Here is an 18,653-nt window from a genome sequence, read left to right on the forward strand (position 1 = left end):
TCAGATATGCAGTGTTCTTGGGTTAAATGTAAAGGAGTGTAAGAATTTCTTTCCTGCACTGACTTTTTTTTTAAGTGAAGACGTTAAGATTACTTCAGTAATTTTAGAAGAGTGTTGAAGGAAAAGCTGTTTTTATTTAGAATGTAACATGGGTGCGATGAGATAAAATTCAAGTTTCGTGTTGATGCTTTACGTTAGTTGTTTAGCCCTTTGTGTATGTAAAAGTAATCACCAGCATTTGCTGAGGGCTTTCTATGTGCCAGGCATTGTTCCGTGTACTTTGTATGTTTTAACTTTACTTTGTCCTCTAACTCTAGGAGACAACAGTGTCCGTAATTTCACCAAGTTCATTCATCTAGTGAGTGGTAATTGATTCAGGATCTGAAAGCAGACTGTCTGTTCCAGAGCCAGTGCCATGTTGCTTTTTGTATAAATAGGCTTATTAAATAGTCATTAAAAATTATATAATACGTATTTTTAAAGGAATTTTAACAGTTGATAATAGGAAATTTTTCCCTAAGTGTAGTTTGAAAGTAGCATGCTATAATTTGAGAGGTGGAAAAAATAGTTGTAAATAGGTTTAGTAAAACACATTTTAATGTGACTTTGAAGTTTTTGTGATAAACTGAGAACTTATTTTAACTGAGAACTTATTTAGTCTTTAGATAATTGGTTCTTAGAAGATAGTTTATTTGGCAACTTTATTTAACAAGAAACTTTACACTATAATGTTTTAATGTGGGGATGTAAATTTTGTTTATGAGCTTTATTAGTTAGCTAAGCTTACTTTGGGAAATGTTTGACAAAATTAATTTTCTTTAATTTCAGACCTGAAGGAGGCCTCCAGAAAAAGTAAATGTGTGTCTGTACAAACAGATCCTACCGATGAAATTCCCACCAAAAAGTCAAAGAAGCATAAAAAGCACAAAAATAAAAAGAAGAAAAAGAAGAAAGAAAAGGAAAAAAAGTATAAAAGACAGCCAGAAGAATCTGAATCAAAGGCGAAATCACATCATGATGGGAACATAGATTTAGAATCGGATTCCTTTTTGAAGTTTGATTCTGAGCCTTCAGCGGTGGCACTGGAGCATCCTGTAAGAGCTTTTGGCCTTTCTGAGACCAGTGAATCTCCTGCAGTTGTATTAGAACCTCCTGTGGTATCAATGGAGGTATCAGAGGCACACACCTTAGAAACTCTGAAGCCAGCTACAAAAACTGCAGAACTGTCCGTTGCATCAACATCAACAATTTCAGTGCAGTCAGAGCAGTCTGTGGCAGTCACGCTGGAATCATCCATGACAAAGATTTTGGATTCCTTTACAACGGCACCAGTGCCTACTTCAACAGTAATGCTAAAGTCACCTGAGCCAGCTGTAACAATGTCAATGGAGTATCAGATGAAGCCTATGTTGAAATCTTTGGAGACCACACCTCCAGAGCAATCAAAGGTCATGTTAGAACCTCCAGTAGCAAAAGGGCTAGAGCCTTCAGAAACCCTTGTGTTATTGTCTGAGATACCTACTGAGGTGCACCCTGAGCCAAGCACATCAACAACAATGGATTTTCCAGAGTCCTCAGCAACTGAAGGGGTCAGATTGCCAGAGCAGCCTGTCGAAGTACCATCGGAGATTGCAGATTCATCCATGACAAGACCACAGGAGTTGCTGGAGCTCCCCAAGACCACAGCGTTGGAGCAGCCGGAGTCGTCGGTGGCCTCAGTGATGGAGTTGCCGGGGCCACCTGCGACCTCCAAGCCGGAGTTGCAGGGGCCCCCTGTGACTCCAGTGCTGGAGTTACCTGGGCCCTCTGCTACCCCCTTGCCAGAGTTGCCAGGCCCCCTTTCTACCCCAGTGCCTGAGTTGCTAGGGCCCCCTGCGACGGCAGTGCCTGAGTTGCCGGGGCCCTCTGCGACATCAGTGCCACAGTTGTCGCAGGAATTACCAGGGCTTCCAGCACCATCCGTGGGGTTGGAGCCACCACAGGAGGTACCAGAGCCACCTGTGATGGCACAGGAGTTGCCAGGGCTGCCTGCGGTGACAGCAGCAGTAGAGTTGCCAGGGCAGCCTGCGGTAACAGTAGCAATGGAGTTGACCGAACAACCTGTGACGACGTCAGAGTTGGAGCAGCCTGTGGGGATGACAGCGGTGGAACATCCTGGGCAGCCTGAGGTGACAACGGCAACAGGGTTGCTGGGGCAACCTGAGGCAGCGATGGTGCTGGAGTTGCCAGGACAGCCAGTGGCAACGACAGCGCTGGAGTTGCCAGGGCAGCCTTCGGTGACTGGGGTGCCAGAGTTGCCAGGGCTGCCTTCGGCAACTAGGGCACTGGAGTTGTCAGGGCAGCCTGTGGCAACTGGGGCACTGGAGTTGCCTGGGCAGCTCATGGCAACTGGGGCACTGGAGTTCTCGGGGCAGTCTGGGGCAGCTGGAGCACTGGAGCTTTTGGGGCAGCCTCTGGCAACGGGGGTGCTGGAGTTGCCAGGGCAGCCTGGGGCACCAGAGTTGCCTGGGCAGCCTGTGGCAACTGTGGCGCTGGAGATCTCTGTTCAGTCTGTGGTGACAACGGAGCTGTCAACGATGACCGTGTCGCAGTCCCTGGAGGTGCCCTCGACGACAGCGCTGGAATCCTATAATACGGTAGCACAGGAGCTGCCTACTACATTAGTGGGGGAGACTTCTGTAACAGTAGGAGTGGATCCCTTGATGGCTCAGGAATCCCATATGTTAGCTTCTAACACCATGGAGACCCATATGTTAGCGTCCAACACCATGGACTCCCAGATGCTAGCGTCCAACACCATGGACTCCCAGATGCTAGCGTCCAACACCATGGACTCCCAGATGTTAGCAACTAGCTCCATGGACTCCCAGATGTTAGCAACTAGCTCCATGGACTCCCAGATGTTAGCAACCAGCTCCATGGACTCCCAGATGTTAGCAACCAGCTCCATGGACTCTCAGATGTTAGCAACCAGCTCCATGGACTCCCAGATGTTAGCAACCAGTTCCATGGACTCTCAGATGTTAGCAACCAGCTCCATGGACTCTCAGATGTTAGCAACCAGCTCCATGGACTCCCAGATGTTAGCAACCAGCACCATGGACTCCCAGATGTTAGCAACCAGCACCATGGACTCCCAGATGTTAGCTACTAGCTCTATGGATTCTCAGATGTTAGCATCAGGCACTATGGACTCTCAAATGTTAGCCTCCGGCACCATGGATGCCCAGATGTTGGCATCTGGTTCCATGGATGCCCAGATGTTAGCATCTAGTACCCAAGATTCTGCAATGTTGGGTTCAAAATCTCCAGATCCCTACAGGTTAGCTCAGGATCCTTACCGGTTAGCTCAGGATCCTTATAGGTTAGGTCATGACCCTTACAGGTTAGGCCATGATGCCTACAGGTTAGGGCAAGACCCTTATAGATTAGGCCATGATCCCTACAGACTAACTCCTGATCCATATAGGATGTCTCCTAGACCCTATAGGATAGCACCCAGGTCCTATAGAATAGCCCCCAGGCCATATAGGTTAGCACCAAGACCCCTGATGTTAGCATCTAGACGTTCTATGATGATGTCCTATGCTGCAGAACGTTCCATGATGTCATCTTATGAACGCTCTATGATGTCCTATGAGCGGTCTATGATGTCCCCTATGGCTGAGCGCTCTATGATGTCAGCCTATGAGCGCTCTATGATGTCAGCCTATGAGCGCTCTATGATGTCCCCTATGGCTGAGCGCTCTATGATGTCAGCTTACGAACGCTCTATGATGTCAGCTTACGAGCGCTCCATGATGTCCCCAATGGCTGACCGATCTATGATGTCCATGAGTGCCGACCGGTCTATGATGTCGTCCTACTCTGCTGCTGACCGGTCTATGATGTCATCGTACTCTGCAGCTGACCGATCTATGATGTCATCTTACACTGCTGATCGTTCAATGATGTCTATGGCAGCTGATTCTTACACCGATTCTTATACTGATACATATACGGAGGCATATATGGTGCCACCTTTGCCTCCTGAAGAGCCTCCAACAATGCCACCATTGCCACCTGAGGAGCCACCAATGACACCACCATTGCCTCCTGAGGAACCACCAGAGGGTCCAGCATTACCTACTGAGCAGTCAGCATTAACAGCTGAAAATACTTGGCCTACTGAGGTGCCCGCATTACCTCCTGAAGAGTCTGTGTCGCTGTCTGAACCTTCTGTGAGTCAAAGTGAGATTTCCGAGCCTTCGGCATTACCTGCTAATTATTCAGTGTCAGCATCAGATCCTTCAGCGTTAGCGTCAGAGGCCGCTGTGACTGTTCCTGACCCAGCATTAGAGCCAGAGTCTTCGGTTACATCAACACCTGTAGAGTCTGCTGTAGTAGCAGAAGAACATCAAGTTGTTCCAGAGAGAGCGGTGACTTACATGGTATCTGAAACTACCATAATGTCAGCTGAACCAACTGTATTAGCATCAGAGTCTTCAGTTATGTCTGAGACAGCAGAAACCTTTGATTCCATGAAAGCTTCAGGACATGCCTCAGAGGTGTCTCTTTCTCTCTTGGATCCAGCTGCAGCTAATCCAGAGGCATCACAGAGCACTCTAGAGCTGCCAGCCATGGCTGTTTCAGAGCTCCCAGCTGTGGCTGTCCCAGAGCCACCAACAGGGACTGTTCCAGAGCCCCCAGCAACAGCAGCTGTCCTAGAGCCCCCAGCCGTGGCTATCCCTGACCCAACAGCTGTGGCTGTCTCTGACCCAATAGCTGTGGCTGTTCCAGACACACCTGCTGAGGGTGTCCCGGAGACCCTGGCCTTGGTTGAATCTGAGCATGTAACCACTCCTGTGCCAGTTGTTTCTGCCCTGGAGCCTACTGTGCCTGTGCTGGAACCAGCAGTGTCAGTTCCTCAGTCTAATACAGTTGTTTCAGAACCATCTGTTCCTGTCCAAGAACCCACTGTGATAATTTCAGAGCCTGCTGTCACTGTCTCAGAGCAGACCCAAGTAATACCAACTGAGATGGTTTTAGAGTCTACACCAATGATACTGGAGTCTAGTGTTGTAAAAGGAGTGAATTTACTATCTAGTGATCAAAATACAGCTCCAGAGATTGGCATGCAGGAGATTCCCATGCATTCAGATGAAGAGCCACATGCTGAAGGACACCTGAAGAATGACCCATATGAAAGTGAACATGGTACAGATACAGACCTTAAAACAGACAATCATTTTGTTGCTCAAGAGATGGAACATAATACAGCGTCTGCTGCCAGTACTGGTGCTGTTGGTGAAATTGGTGAAGGGAATATTCTGTCGATCGGTGAGACTAAACAATGCACAGTATTGGATACCTGCTCTAGTGTTAGTGAAGCTGATGGAGGAACTCTGTCTTCTGCTGGCCCTCTTGCTCTTGAACCTGATGCAGTGGGAACGAGTAAGGGTATTGAATTTGCCATAGCATCTGCTCTTGGTTCAGTTAGTAATTATGATGCTGAAGTATCTTTAACTGCTCAAGATACTGAACATGACATGATCATTTCCACTAGCCCTAGTGGTGGTAGCGAAGCTGACATAGAGGGACCTTTGCCTGCTAAAGACATTCATCTTGATTTACCATCTAATAACTTTATTAATAAGGATGCAGAAGGACCATTATCTATAAAAGACTGTGACCAGACATTAGCAGTTGCTCTCAGTCCTAAAGAAAGCAGTGGAGAAGATAAAGAAATACCTCTCCCTACTAAAGAGATACAGTCAGATTCAGGATTTTCTGCCACTATTGATGATATTAATGAAGCAGATTTAGTAAGACCATTACTTCCTAAGGACATGGAACGTCTTACAAGCCTTAGAGCTGGCATTGAGGGACCTTTACTTCCAAGTGAGGTTGAACGTGACAAATCTGCTACCAGTCCAGTTGTAATCAGTATACCAGAAAGAGCTTCAGAGTCGTCTTCAGAGGAAAAAGATGATTATGAAATTTTTGTAAAAGTTAAGGACACACATGAGAAAAGCAAGAAAAACAAAAACCGGGACAAAGGTGAGAAGGAGAAGAAAAGGGACTCTTCATTAAGATCTCGAAGTAAGCGTTCCAAGTCTTCTGAACACAAATCACGCAAGCGTACCAGCGAATCTCGTTCTAGGGCAAGGAAGAGATCATCTAAGTCCAAGTCTCATCGCTCTCAAACGCGTTCAAGGTCCCGTTCGAGACGCAGGAGGAGGAGCAGCAGGTCAAGGTCAAAGTCCAGAGGAAGGCGCTCTGTATCAAAAGAGAAGCGCAAAAGATCTCCAAAGCACAGGTCAAAGTCCAGGGAAAGAAAAAGAAAAAGATCAAGTTCCAGGGATAACCGGAAAACAGTTAGAGCTCGCAGTCGCACCCCAAGTCGTCGGAGTCGGAGTCACACACCAAGTCGTCGAAGAAGATCTAGATCTGTGGGGCGGAGGAGCTTTAGTATTTCCCCAAGCCGTCGGAGCCGCACCCCAAGCCGCCGGAGCCGCACGCCTAGCCGTAGGAGCCGCACCCCTAGCCGCCGGAGCCGTACCCCAAGCCGCCGGAGCCGCACCCCAAGCCGCCGGAGCCGCACCCCTAGTCGCCGGAGAAGATCGAGGTCTGTGGTTAGGAGACGAAGCTTTAGTATCTCACCAGTGAGATTAAGGAGATCACGAACACCATTGAGAAGAAGGTTTAGCAGATCTCCCATCCGCCGTAAACGGTCCAGGTCTTCTGAAAGAGGCAGATCACCTAAACGCCTAACAGATTTGAGTAAGTCATTTTAATTAATGGCATCGTAATAGAGAATGTCTTAAATAATTGTTTTCTGATCTTAGAGTCAGAAAAGGGTGATTGGTTGACAGTAAGTATTTCTGTCTTTAAGTTTCTTTAGTGGACTCTGGGAACATGGGTTTGAACTGGATGGGTCTACTTACATGTGGATATTTTTGATAAATGAGGTGGTAGTATTGTATTTTCCTTATGATTTAAAATTTTTTTTTCTTTAGCACATAGCATGTAATACATATACAAAATATGTGTTGATCTGTTTATGTTGTCAGTAAGGCTTCCAGTCACCAGTAGATTATCAGAGTTAAGGTTTTGGGTAGTCAAATTTACATGCAGTTTTCAGCTACACAGGAGTCAGCCAGTGCCTTTAACCCTTCTCATTACTCAAGGATCAGTGGTAATTAGATTTGCTTGTATTTGGAAATTGTGTAGGAATAAGTACACTTATAATTAAAGGTTTTTTGTTTGTTTGTTTTTTTAATTTTTTTAAAAGGCCTGTTTTGGACTGTGGTAGAACCAAAGTGTTTTCATGCTTGAAAGTTTTAGTTTGCTTCAGCTCTCTTCCATAAATAAAGATAGAAAGTACAAGTCTAGTTATTGACAAGGCTTATATGCTCAATTGTTTTATTATATCTGTTCCAACATAGATTCTTACAAATAGGCCTAAAATTACAGTATCTCTTTTTTAGTAAGTTACATGTTTGAAAATGGCAACACAGGGCTGTTAAATCTGTGTGAAGGTAATTCTGATTGGTATAAGGGATAAAGAACGGAAAGGAAGTGAATAGGGAATTTTGCATGTGTGGAGTTTTTATCTGGGTGGGTGATACTAGCAAAACAAAGTCAAATTTACTAAAATGACTTGTATTTTAATAATCTGCTTTAAAAAGTGAAGTGCACTTGTTTCTCTTGATGTAATAAGTGTGTGGGGATGATTAAAACTTGATGGCTAGTGTATTACTACCTGCAGTAGTACTGGATAATTTATCATTACCTTAGTAGATTGGACATTTCTAGGTCAGTCCAAAGAAGTGAGGGAAAATGCATCCAGTTCAACAAAAGTTGAGTTCTTTTTTTATTCATAGAATGACATCTTTGAAATGATTATAGGTTGGTAGAGGAGACGTGGATAAAATGCATATATGTCTCTTTTACTAAATCATAACCTGCCAAAAAAAACAGATTGTGGTGATTACTGTAAGTACTGGTATAGATAAGGCACTTTGGAGAAGTGTTAAATTCTGACTTAAGTCCTGTTAGAAGAGTTGGCACTTGTACTTGGCTTAAAGAGTGATTTAAAATGTCAGATATTAGAAGGAAAGTTCAAGGGCATCATAGGAAAATAAAGAAGGCTATGCTGTGTGTGTGTGTGTGTGTGTGTGTGTGTGTGTGTTAGAGTGACCATTGTATAATTTAGCTATTTTGTATAGTATTTGAATGGGAAGCTAAATGTCAACTTACTAGCGTCATTTACTTAAAAACTCAGCCAAGGAGTGATTTGATCACAGCTGTATATTAGGGCAGAAAATTGATGCTTTTAATTTTGTTGCCATATCAGACTTTAGATAATACAAAGTGTATTAGCCTGTAGGAAAACTGCTTATATTTTCCTCTTCCAGATAAGGCTCAGTTACTTGAAATAGCCAAAGCTAATGCAGCTGCCATGTGTGCTAAGGCTGGTGTTCCTTTACCGCCAAACCTAAAGCCTGCACCTCCACCTACAATAGAAGAGAAAGTAGCTAAAAAGTCAGGAGGAGCTACTATAGAAGAACTAACTGAGGTAAGCTAGACAGAATTTGTTTACATTCTTAAATGGATTATTTCAGTGATGTTGACTCTGGAGCGTGCCAAAACCCGAATTGTGGGCTGAACTGATAATGGCTGGCACCGAGTGGCCAAAACCCGAAATACAGATGTGGCAGCGGCAGAAGCTCTGTTTAGCAGGCCATTATCCGGGATGGCTAAGCTCCGCTAGCTAAAAGTTACTTCCCATTACTTTTGCTTTCCAGTTTTAGAAGCCAAACTGACTGAGGAGTGGGACGGTTCGTTTGAATGGAGGAGGTGTTGAGTGAGCAACACGCAGAAGCTCGCCTACAGTTTCGTTTCCATTCACGACGTGTTCACTGATCGCCACGAGTATACTGCATATACGCAAAGACACAGACAATCTTCAGAAATGATCTTTTGCCACCGGAGCTTGGAAATTAATGAGAATAGCTGGCCATTGCCTGAAAGGAACTTCTTACGCATCAACATTTCGGGTTTTGGCTGTTTGGTACCAGCCATTGGTGATAATGGCCGGCCATTATCAGTTCTTCCTGCGGTTCGGGTTTTGGCAGTAACATATTTTAAACACACTTACTTTTGTTTTTAAGAATTTGATCTTTTCAACTGAGGCTTTTTTTTTGGCTTTGTTTTGTTAATATTATTATTATTATTTTTTTTTTTTTTGGGAGGACGCTGAAATATTGCTGCTAGGATCCAGAAATATCACGCTGTTTCATATATTGAAACTTGTTATTGGCTAGCCTTATGCCAGCCTGCCACTGTCAATATATTCTGTTCCCCTTTACAAGCTTGGTATATACTCTGTGTTTTTTGGCCAGTTGAGCTTTTTATCCTATTGTAACATTTTCAATTGATGATGGATGTGACAAATTCTGCTTGTATAGACAAGTCCACCCAAATTTATTCTGACCTTTTTATAAAGCCAGGTAATGGAGTCTGTTCCTTAGCTTCTCGGGAAGGAATGGACTTAGCTTTATGTGTCAGACCTCATCAGTTAAGACCCTCTCCATCATGCCTTATTTTTCATTCTTGAGTTTTGTTCCTTTAGAGACTCAACTTACTGAACATTTATGGAGAGACAATTACATCTAACCTAGTTGGAGAAGTTTCACATTTTTTATTTTGCCATGCATTTGGGGGTTCATATAGTTCCTTAATTTGTTTTCAAACTTAGATTTATTGCAATATGAATTACAACTTTTTTAATTTAAGAACTTAGTGAAAGCTTCTATTTGCGCATCAAATCTCAGCTCCTTATCTAAAACCTTGTGAACGCTTAGTGTTTCCCTTATGTTTTTAAGCCTCATTTTCAGACCTTTTTTTCTTCCAGTAAGTTTCTCACCTTTATATCACCATCTAACTAGGATGACTCTTTTTCTTTTCCTGCCAATCCTTGTTCTTAACTATGAAAATCTGGCTTAGAATTCTTCAAGGAATAGCCCTTGATTACCAAATTCTGCCTGATTCTGTTTTCTCTTAAGCTTTTGTTGTTTCAGCACTTATGTACTCAGTTTGTATTATATCAGTTTGCACTTGTTAATTGTGTTGCTCTGTAAAAGCGTTCCTCAGTTATTTCACGTGTATGTAATTCTCTTTCTTGAACTAGATTGTAAGCTCCTTGGGAGCAGGGACCATGTCTTCTACTTTTTTTTTTTTTTTTTTTTTTTTTTGTATTCCCTGGACAGTGCCCAGTACAGTGCTCTGCACATAGTAGGTGCTCAATAAATGTTGTTGACTGACTGACCAGCTAGAGTGTGTTTAAATAATAGCTAATAAGTTAAGTTACTTACCTAAAACCTGTTGTTAATCTTGTTTTATTGCTAAAAGTTGATTTTATGTGGTTTTGATTTTTTAATTGCATTTTATTCCATATAAAGTGTAAGATTTATTTTTTGTTTTTATTTTTTTAAGAAATGCAAACAGATCGCACAGAGTAAAGAAGATGATGATGTGATAGTGAATAAACCTCATGTTTCAGACGAAGAGGAAGAAGAACCTCCTTTTTATCATCATCCCTTTAAACTCAGTGAACCCAAACCCATTTTTTTCAATCTGAATGTGAGTATTAGAGTTTATGGCTTGATGAAACAGCATAGAGACTAAATAAAACTCGAATTTAGTGTTTTAATTTTTGGATTATGTACTGTGAGAAAAAATGAATGAAACTTTTCCGATTATGTTGAAAGTCTTTTCAGTTTTAATTAAGGAAATACATTATTTTTTAGATTGCTGCGGCAAAGCCAACTCCACCAAAAAGCCAGGTAACGTTAACGAAAGAGTTTCCTGTGTCGTCTGGATCACAACATCGAAAAAAAGAAGCAGATAGTGTGTATGGAGAATGGGTTCCTGTAGAGAAAAATGGTGAAGAAAACAAAGATGATGATAATGTTTTCAGCAGCAATTTGCCCTCTGAGGTAAGTAAGAGGAATATTGTGTTTTTTGTTTTTTGTTTTTTAATACCTGAATCTCCCATTTTATTGTTACCTTATATCTGATTTGGATTCTGTTTCACTCTTCTTAGGGCCGGGTTAAACGGCAGGGCCGGGTTAGACGACAGATGAAACAACCCGCAGCTTCTCATTTGACAGTAACTCGATGCAATTCACTTTGTGGAACCAAGCCACAAAGTGAAAAGCATCGAATTGCAGAGAACAGTGTTATCACATCCCTACCCAACATTGGGCCCTCCTTGCACTTATGGGAAGGTAGCCCAAGGTACAACTATTTAGCTTCCCGTTTTGCTTCAAGGCTCTATAGCTCTAGATTTTGGTGGTAGCAAATCTCCTGGGTGGAGGGATTGAGCAGAGAGAGGCAGATCCTCAGGTTCAACACAAGAACTGGATTGGAAAAGGTCATTGTAGGCTGATGTGTGAGCATCTTGGATACATAGTCCATTGCCCTTAAATAATGGTTTCTCTGGGTTGTTGTCAGATAGCCTTTAATTTAAATCATTTTCCCTTCCCTGTGTTACCTTGGCCCTTTGGAATTCTTGTGTTTAACCTAATGCTCAGCCTTGGTACTCCTATTTCCCTTCTCCTTCCCCTTTGCTACTATTAAAAGTTGGAGAAGTGGAATTCACACCTTGAAATTTCCATGAGGCTATAGTTGTATCTTGTCAGAATGACGCAGTAGTAATGCCACGTGTCAAAACAACCCCATTAAAATGCTGCCTGATTAAATAATGTGCTGCTAAGTACAGTGCACATGAAAACAGCAAGACTGTATATATATGTAAATATATATATATATCTGTATCTTTGTATGTATCTCTGTATCTGTACCTTTGCTGTATCTTTTAATAAACAGTTTACTTTTATTTAACTTGTTGTGCAAAATCACGCTTGGGGGATCTGGGGGGGTGGAGACTTACTAGGGGGGGGTGGGAGTTTTTGAATGATACTATAGACTAGTTATCACCTCTTGCCCTTGGTTCCAAAGCCCAGATGTTTGTCCAAGCACTGGACTAGATACGATGCCCTTACAATGTGGGACTTCTTCCCCACTTCTTTTCTTGCAGTTCTGGGATAACATAGGTCAAAGAGACCTGTTCTCTCCAACTCGGGTTCCCTTCATTGGCCATATCATTTTCCACTAAACACCTCCATTATTACAAATAAATCCTGTTTGTAAAATCAGAAAGTGAACAGAACCCAAATCAGAAATCTTTTGATAGTGTATTTTTTGCCCTGGGCTATTCACAGGTGACATTTTCACTGTGGTGTGGTTTTTTGTTTTTTGTTTTTGTTTTTTGGACCTGTGGCATTTTGAGAGAGAGCAAGTTCTATATGATTAAGCCAGACATGATAATTAGCTAATGCAACTTATAGTCCCCAGTGATGATTTATATTTACATGGGATTCAGCAGTTGAAGCAAGTTAAACTATCACCAGTGAGGAAGGCATATTTGGTTTGGACAATGTTTTAGTAAAGCCAGTTCAGTAGTTCAGTTGCTAATTCCCCAAATCAGGCTACCTGCACATCTCAAGAGGGAAAGGTTAACTGACATTTGCAATGGACTTAAATCTTGTAGTAGCTGAATATAAATCATGATATGAGGGCCAAACAGACTTATTTAGAAATTCTGATACATAGGCTTTTGATAACTCGGAGATGAATCATTTAACAGAGTTGGGAAAAACACAAGAAGATTATTTATGTGAGAAAAAATTTTAAGCTGAGTGAAGCCCTAGAAATATTGAAAAATTCCAAGGGATTATCCTGAGACATGATCATAACTATTTTAACCTTAGTTGAACATGGGAAAAATGCTTAGTGAATCCTGATGAATGTTTTTTTTTTTATTAAGACTATGTTTTATATATATATATATATATTTGAAGTTTAATACTCTGCCACTTTCAGTCTTGACACTGATAGTGAGGTGCCTTAGCCATGTCTCTCCTCAAAATTCATTGTCACATTTTAAAAATGGGGGGAATTATTCCAAAGAAATCCCAAGGGGAAAAGTTGGGTGTTCAAATTTAATATTAAGCGGTCTTTCATGAAAGCAGCAGAAAAAGTTCAGAGGGCTTAAAAAAGTGGATTTCTTCTGTGGGAGGTTATATACAACTTTTGATATCAGAACTCTTTGAGCTAGTTTCTTAGAAGATGAGACTGAAAAAATATATAGGTTAACTTTAATTTTAAGCAGAAACAATCCCAAAAGTTTTACAAGAGGAAAAGGAGTAGGGTTTTGTTTTGCCTTTTAGATCTCTACTTTTATACAACAGTAATGGTAAACACCTCGAGGAAATGGTCACAATATAAAATGTTTAGTTCCAGTTACTTAGCTATAGCTTGCAAATTCATTTGTAAGATTATGTTCTATACACCAGTGTTTGTGGAATACTGTTGGTGTCGTTTATGGGAGCATTGACCCTTTTGATTCCCTGTCAGGGGTTGAAATAAAGCCTTTTTGTAGAGTAAAAGGAAAGTTCTTTCAAATGGTCATGTTTTAAATGAGTAGTATTTTTTTTTTAACTTACCAATCTTTTTCATTTTAATGTAAATGGAGTTTGTGGTATTTTTAGTTTTGAGCTTAAAACATTTAAGCAAAGATCACAGATTCGATTTTAGCTTTGCTGTAATCCTTAACCCCACCAATTGTCTTGCACATGAGTGCTCTTTGACATAAGCGTGAGTGGATAGATGTGGATGGATCAACATAAATCCGTATCTTACGGATTATCAGCTCATCAGACTGTGCCTTACTGCCATAGCATCGTCTTCCTACCCTGAAGCCAGCCAGCAGCATCCTCAGTAAGGAGTGACTACAGAACTTTGACCCTATTTGTGTGAATTTGAATCAAAAACAGTGAAATCAAAAATGTTGGAAAACTAATACATAAAAAATCGTCCTTGGGGGCACTAATTCTTGGTAATTAGGATAGAGACTTACTGGGTAGAAGATTTAAATGTAATCTTTGACATAAAATTTCCTTGGGTTTACTATTAATCATAAATATTTAGAGGTTCAGAGGGAGGTAGACAGTGTGCCTGGTTTGTTTTATTGAAAACTCACATCCCAGTGGAGCTACAGTTCTCTTAAGTGTAGAAGTTCTAAATTTATAGTTTAGGAAAGCTCAATTCTTGGAATAAGATGTAAGTTTTAACTGAAAATTAAACACATGGGTCCTGGCAGCGCTAGAATGGTTAAATACAGCCTTGTCATGCATTCTTTCCTTGGATTCTCCTCGGTGATTAACACCGAATTTCTTGGAACCATTTAATAGGTTATCTGTTTGTTTTCTTATTGTAGTTTATTTAGATTAAATGTAGAAGAGTTACACTAGAAAATTCTATATAATGTAATAAAAAGATTTATAATTCGTGGTTTAAAAACCCAACGCATGACAACTGAGATACTCTATTTTGTGTGGCTTTTGTTTTTGTAGTTGTCATCTTCTCTTTGTAACTTGTTAATTTTTACTAAGTATTTTAAAATCCTGTTTTACATATAGGTCAGATGCATTTTCTTAGTTTCATGTGCTTAAAATTAAAAGGTTCCTTTTATACTGTCTTTTAAGATACCTGCAGTTATCTTTACAGATTGTAATTGCCATATTACAGGGCTTCTTTTCTTTATCTGACTGACCCCCTCCTAATACTTCTTTTTAGCCCTTTTGTATCCTTTCATTGACTTTGTAAGAAATACCTAAGGTAATAGTTTTATTTATGTAAGTAGTTGGGTTGACAAAAGGGAGAAGTAAATTGACTTAGGGTTTGTGTGTGTGTGTGTGTGTTTTTTTTTTTCTTTTTGATTTAGGGTTTTTTAAAATGAAGAAGATAACAGAAGGCACACAATAATTTGGGCTGTGAAATGCATGTTATACTATGGATTTCATTATTCCTGACACTTGTGGATTATGGAAGAAGTAATTGGTGGTGTTGCTGTAGTACAGAGATAAAATAACTTGGATAGGTTTTTATTAATATGAGAACTGGAATTATAATTCAGTATACTCTTACATAGATTTTACTTCTTAGAATAAGTTCTAGCCTAAAGGAAATTAAACATTTCCCCTGTTACAATACTTAGAATATTATTATGGTATCATAATTAAACTTGAAGAAATCTGCAGTATATTAAGGGAAACAAATAAGGCTTGTTGATGACAACTTGACAATACTACTCTATGAGATTTAAGATTATTTCCCCATTTGCTTTTAGAAGGGCTTTAAAAAAATTTATTTTATTTTATTTTATTTTATTTATTTGACAGAGAGCACAAGTAGGCAGAGAAGGGGGGGTTTGGGGGGGAGAGGGGAAGCAGGCTCCCTGCTGAGCAGAAAGCCCCATGTGGGGCTTGATCCAGGACACTGAGATCAAGACCTGAGCCAAAGGCAGAGGCTTAACTCACTGAGCCACCCAGGCACCCCTAGAAGGGCTTTTTAAGAAGCATCATTTTGGTACCTTTGACATATTCCTGTTTCTGAGCAACGTTAAAAAGATGGTTAAGGCTCTGAAGTTCACTATATAGTATAACCCACTGTATACGGTTTATGTACACACATATATGCACAACATATAGTCCAATGTAGTCACTGGCCACTGAAAGATCAGTTCATTTATTGCCCTAGTAGACACATTTCAAGTGCTCACTTGCTGTCATTGTAGAGAATGTTCTAAAGAATAGCTCTATACTGTAGAGAATGTTCTAAAGAATAGCTCTATACTAAATGCCAGTGTTCTAAAGAATAGCTCTATACTGTATGGGAATTTTAATGCTGATACATAACATTTGGTCTAGTCCTTGAGTATTAATGCTTTGGGGATTATATTTGGCTTTTTGTGCATTGTTGCATATTTTGAATTACCTTGAAAACCGGAAACATGGTTTTTGATTCAAACTCTTGAGGATCCTTGAGCGGTTAAGATAATCCTGGTTTATTTTATTTTGAGTATATTTCTTCACATTTAAAAATACGAATATAAAACTAATAGATTAGTGTTGGGTAATAAGGTTTTGACATGAATTTGCAGCTCACTTGGTAAGCCTGTTGAGTAAATTATGTTACTTCAGGAAGAAAGTAGTTGTAATTCTATCTAAAGCAAATTTATATTAAACATCAAGGTTGTCATATTAAAATTTCTTCCAGCGTGAGATGTGAATATAACAAAGTATTACTGAGATTTGAATGAAGTTTCATCCTGGGGATAAACGACGAGACATTTAGGTTATCTGCTTATTCAGTAAAGCTTAAAAAGAAAAAAGTATGAAGATATGTTTCCAGATGGCGGAATTCAAAGATAGGTGTATTCATTTGCTTTCCAGTTGGGAAAAATTTTATTCTGGAAAAGTTGGGAACTTTCAAAGCCATCTTAACTGCCTATTTAAGGCTAAATTCATAGTTGGAAATTGGGAATCAGGGCTTAGGGTGGTGGGTAGATAGATTTTCCACATTACTTCCTATAAGCTTAGACTTATTTGAATAAAAACCCATCTATATCTAAACATCAAAAGTTTATAGACTGCTACACAGAGTAGTTCAGGCAAGTTTGATGAATAGTATTTGGGGTGTATTTGGTGGGCCTTCGAATTACATCGATAATCCTGCCAAACAGTTTTAGGAAACATCTAAGATAGTCCAAAGGAATGTAAATTTCAGCCCGAAATATCTGGGTTCTCATTTAAAGTACCAGCATTTAATCAGAATTAGAGTAGAAGTAAAGAGTGAAGATACTAAAGCTTTTAGTGTTTACTTGTGATTTTGCCTACATATTTTTTATAGGCCCCAGACATAATTAGTATGGATAATTACTATATTGACTGAGAAATTTAAGATCTTCTTTCCTGTGATCTGTAAACAGTATAATTACAGAATGAGTTTAGATTCATTTTACTTTTCATTTTTAAGAAGGTAATACAGAAGAATCTGGGTGAAAAAATTTTTATTTTGCTAGCAGAGTATTATGATTCAGCAAGATAACTAAGAGTGATGCAAGAAAAGGGTTCATTCTGAAGGTAGGAAAAGGAAGATTAGTAATTCTTTTTTTTTTTTTTTTTTTTAAGATTTTATTTATTTATTTGAGAGGGAGAGAGTATGAGAAGGGGGAGGGTCAGAGGGAGAAACAGACTCTCTGCCAAACAGGGAGCCCAATGCGGGACTCGACCCCAGGACTCCAGGATTGTGACCTGAGCTGAAGGCAGTCACTTAACCAACTGAGCCACCCAGGCACCCAAAAAGATTAGTAATTCTTAATGCATGAGATAGAACTAGTCTCTCATTGTCACATATTCCTTTTCTGCTATATAGGTCTTTGATTTAGGAGAAGTATTTCATATGCAGTACACAGTTAAGGTACAGATAGCCTTTATTTAGCTTTTAAGGAAAAATCCTTAGCCGTTAGCGTATCTTACTGACTTCTTATGTTTGTCAAATCCATGCAGTACCCATTAATCATTCTTTGTAAATGAATTTGGGAAAACCTTCCCATGTCAAATAAACATTTTCTGAAAATGAATTTTCTTGGGTGCTAAAAATTGGTGAGTTGATATAAGTCAGTATGAGCTCTTAACATTAGAATAAAGAACATCAAATACTTAATTTTTCTTTTACGGTTGAGCCTTCCACAAATCTGGTAAATTGGGAATGTGCTCTAAAGATTACCCTTGTAAGAATTTTCCTGGACATTATGAAACATTTAAAAAAGTTAAACTATAAAATCAATCTGCTTAGCACAAAGTTTTTACAGGTAAGGTATGAGCTTTGAAAAGGAAGACCTAAGTCCATTCAGATATACCTCATTTTAAGTGTTTTCCATTCATGTTCAGTACCCCCACAGAAATACTTTAATTTGGGTCATTAATGTATGTGAACTGAGATATTTTTCAAAGAAATGGAGTTCTTAAGACCAAATTACCCCTGAGCATCCGTAAGAAGATGAAAAGCTGTGTGGATGAGTGAAGGGGAGACCACTGATAACAATAGTGGTTTTCTGCTCGCTTGTTCAGGAACCTTCTGAACATTATGCTAATAAGTAAGGTAAAATGAAAACTAATGCATATAAAGTTAGCAGTTAGAAAATAGTTCAAAATTTCTCAGTTTTTTGGTAAATGACTCGTTAGTGAAGGCCAGAGAGTTTTAAGTTCTTGGCAGTTTTCTATGATTGTAATTTGATAAAGTAGAAAATATGAAATCATATTTTGGGTTGAGTTCAGCTGCTGCCTCTGATACTTTATAACTTCTCTTAAATCCTCATCTACTTTCCAAGTTTCCTTTTTGGCATTTTTTTCCTGTACTTTGCAAGATTGTTAATTTTTAAGACTATTTTCTGTGACATGTAGCGGCTAAAGAGCATTTTTTAGAATTTAGGGGGTCTCTCATAATTTGAGATAATTATCTATGTTTTCTTTCTTAGCCTGTGGACATCTCAACAGCAATGAGTGAGCGGGCACTTGCTCAGAAAAGACTCAGTGAGAATGCATTTGACCTTGAAGCCATGAGCATGTTAAATCGAGCTCAGGAACGGGTATGTAGTTGTTCTAATGTCTAAGTGAGAATTTAATTAGATAGTTGTGTCATAAGCAAAGTCTGTGGCATGCTGTTGAAATGTAGGTCCTTATCTTAAAAATCCAAGGAAA

The 18,653-nt window shown here is 39.9% G+C and overlaps 1 protein-coding gene across 5 annotated transcripts in view; it reads left to right on the plus strand.

Moving 5' to 3' along the window:
* SON (SON DNA and RNA binding protein) overlaps positions 1–18,653 on the plus strand; it is a 32,081-nt gene that overhangs the window by 4,464 nt on the left and 8,964 nt on the right. For 3 of the 5 annotated variants that reach the window (XM_059164629.1, XM_059164630.1, XM_059164631.1), the window contains exons 3-7: positions 829–6,762; positions 8,400–8,560; positions 10,480–10,626; positions 10,794–10,982; positions 18,431–18,541. In XM_059164629.1, the coding sequence (XP_059020612.1) occupies positions 829–6,762; positions 8,400–8,560; positions 10,480–10,626; positions 10,794–10,982; positions 18,431–18,541 (6,542 nt within the window). Of the gene's footprint in view, positions 1–828; positions 6,763–8,399; positions 8,561–8,789; positions 10,312–10,479; positions 10,627–10,793; positions 10,983–11,089; positions 11,890–18,430; positions 18,542–18,653 lie in introns of those variants that run through there. The other 2 variants (XM_059164632.1, XM_059164633.1) reach the window with 2 other exon arrangements.

This window comes from Mustela lutreola, chromosome 2 (assembly GCF_030435805.1).
Source record: "Mustela lutreola isolate mMusLut2 chromosome 2, mMusLut2.pri, whole genome shotgun sequence".
NCBI classification, from domain to species: Eukaryota; Metazoa; Chordata; class Mammalia; order Carnivora; family Mustelidae; genus Mustela; species Mustela lutreola.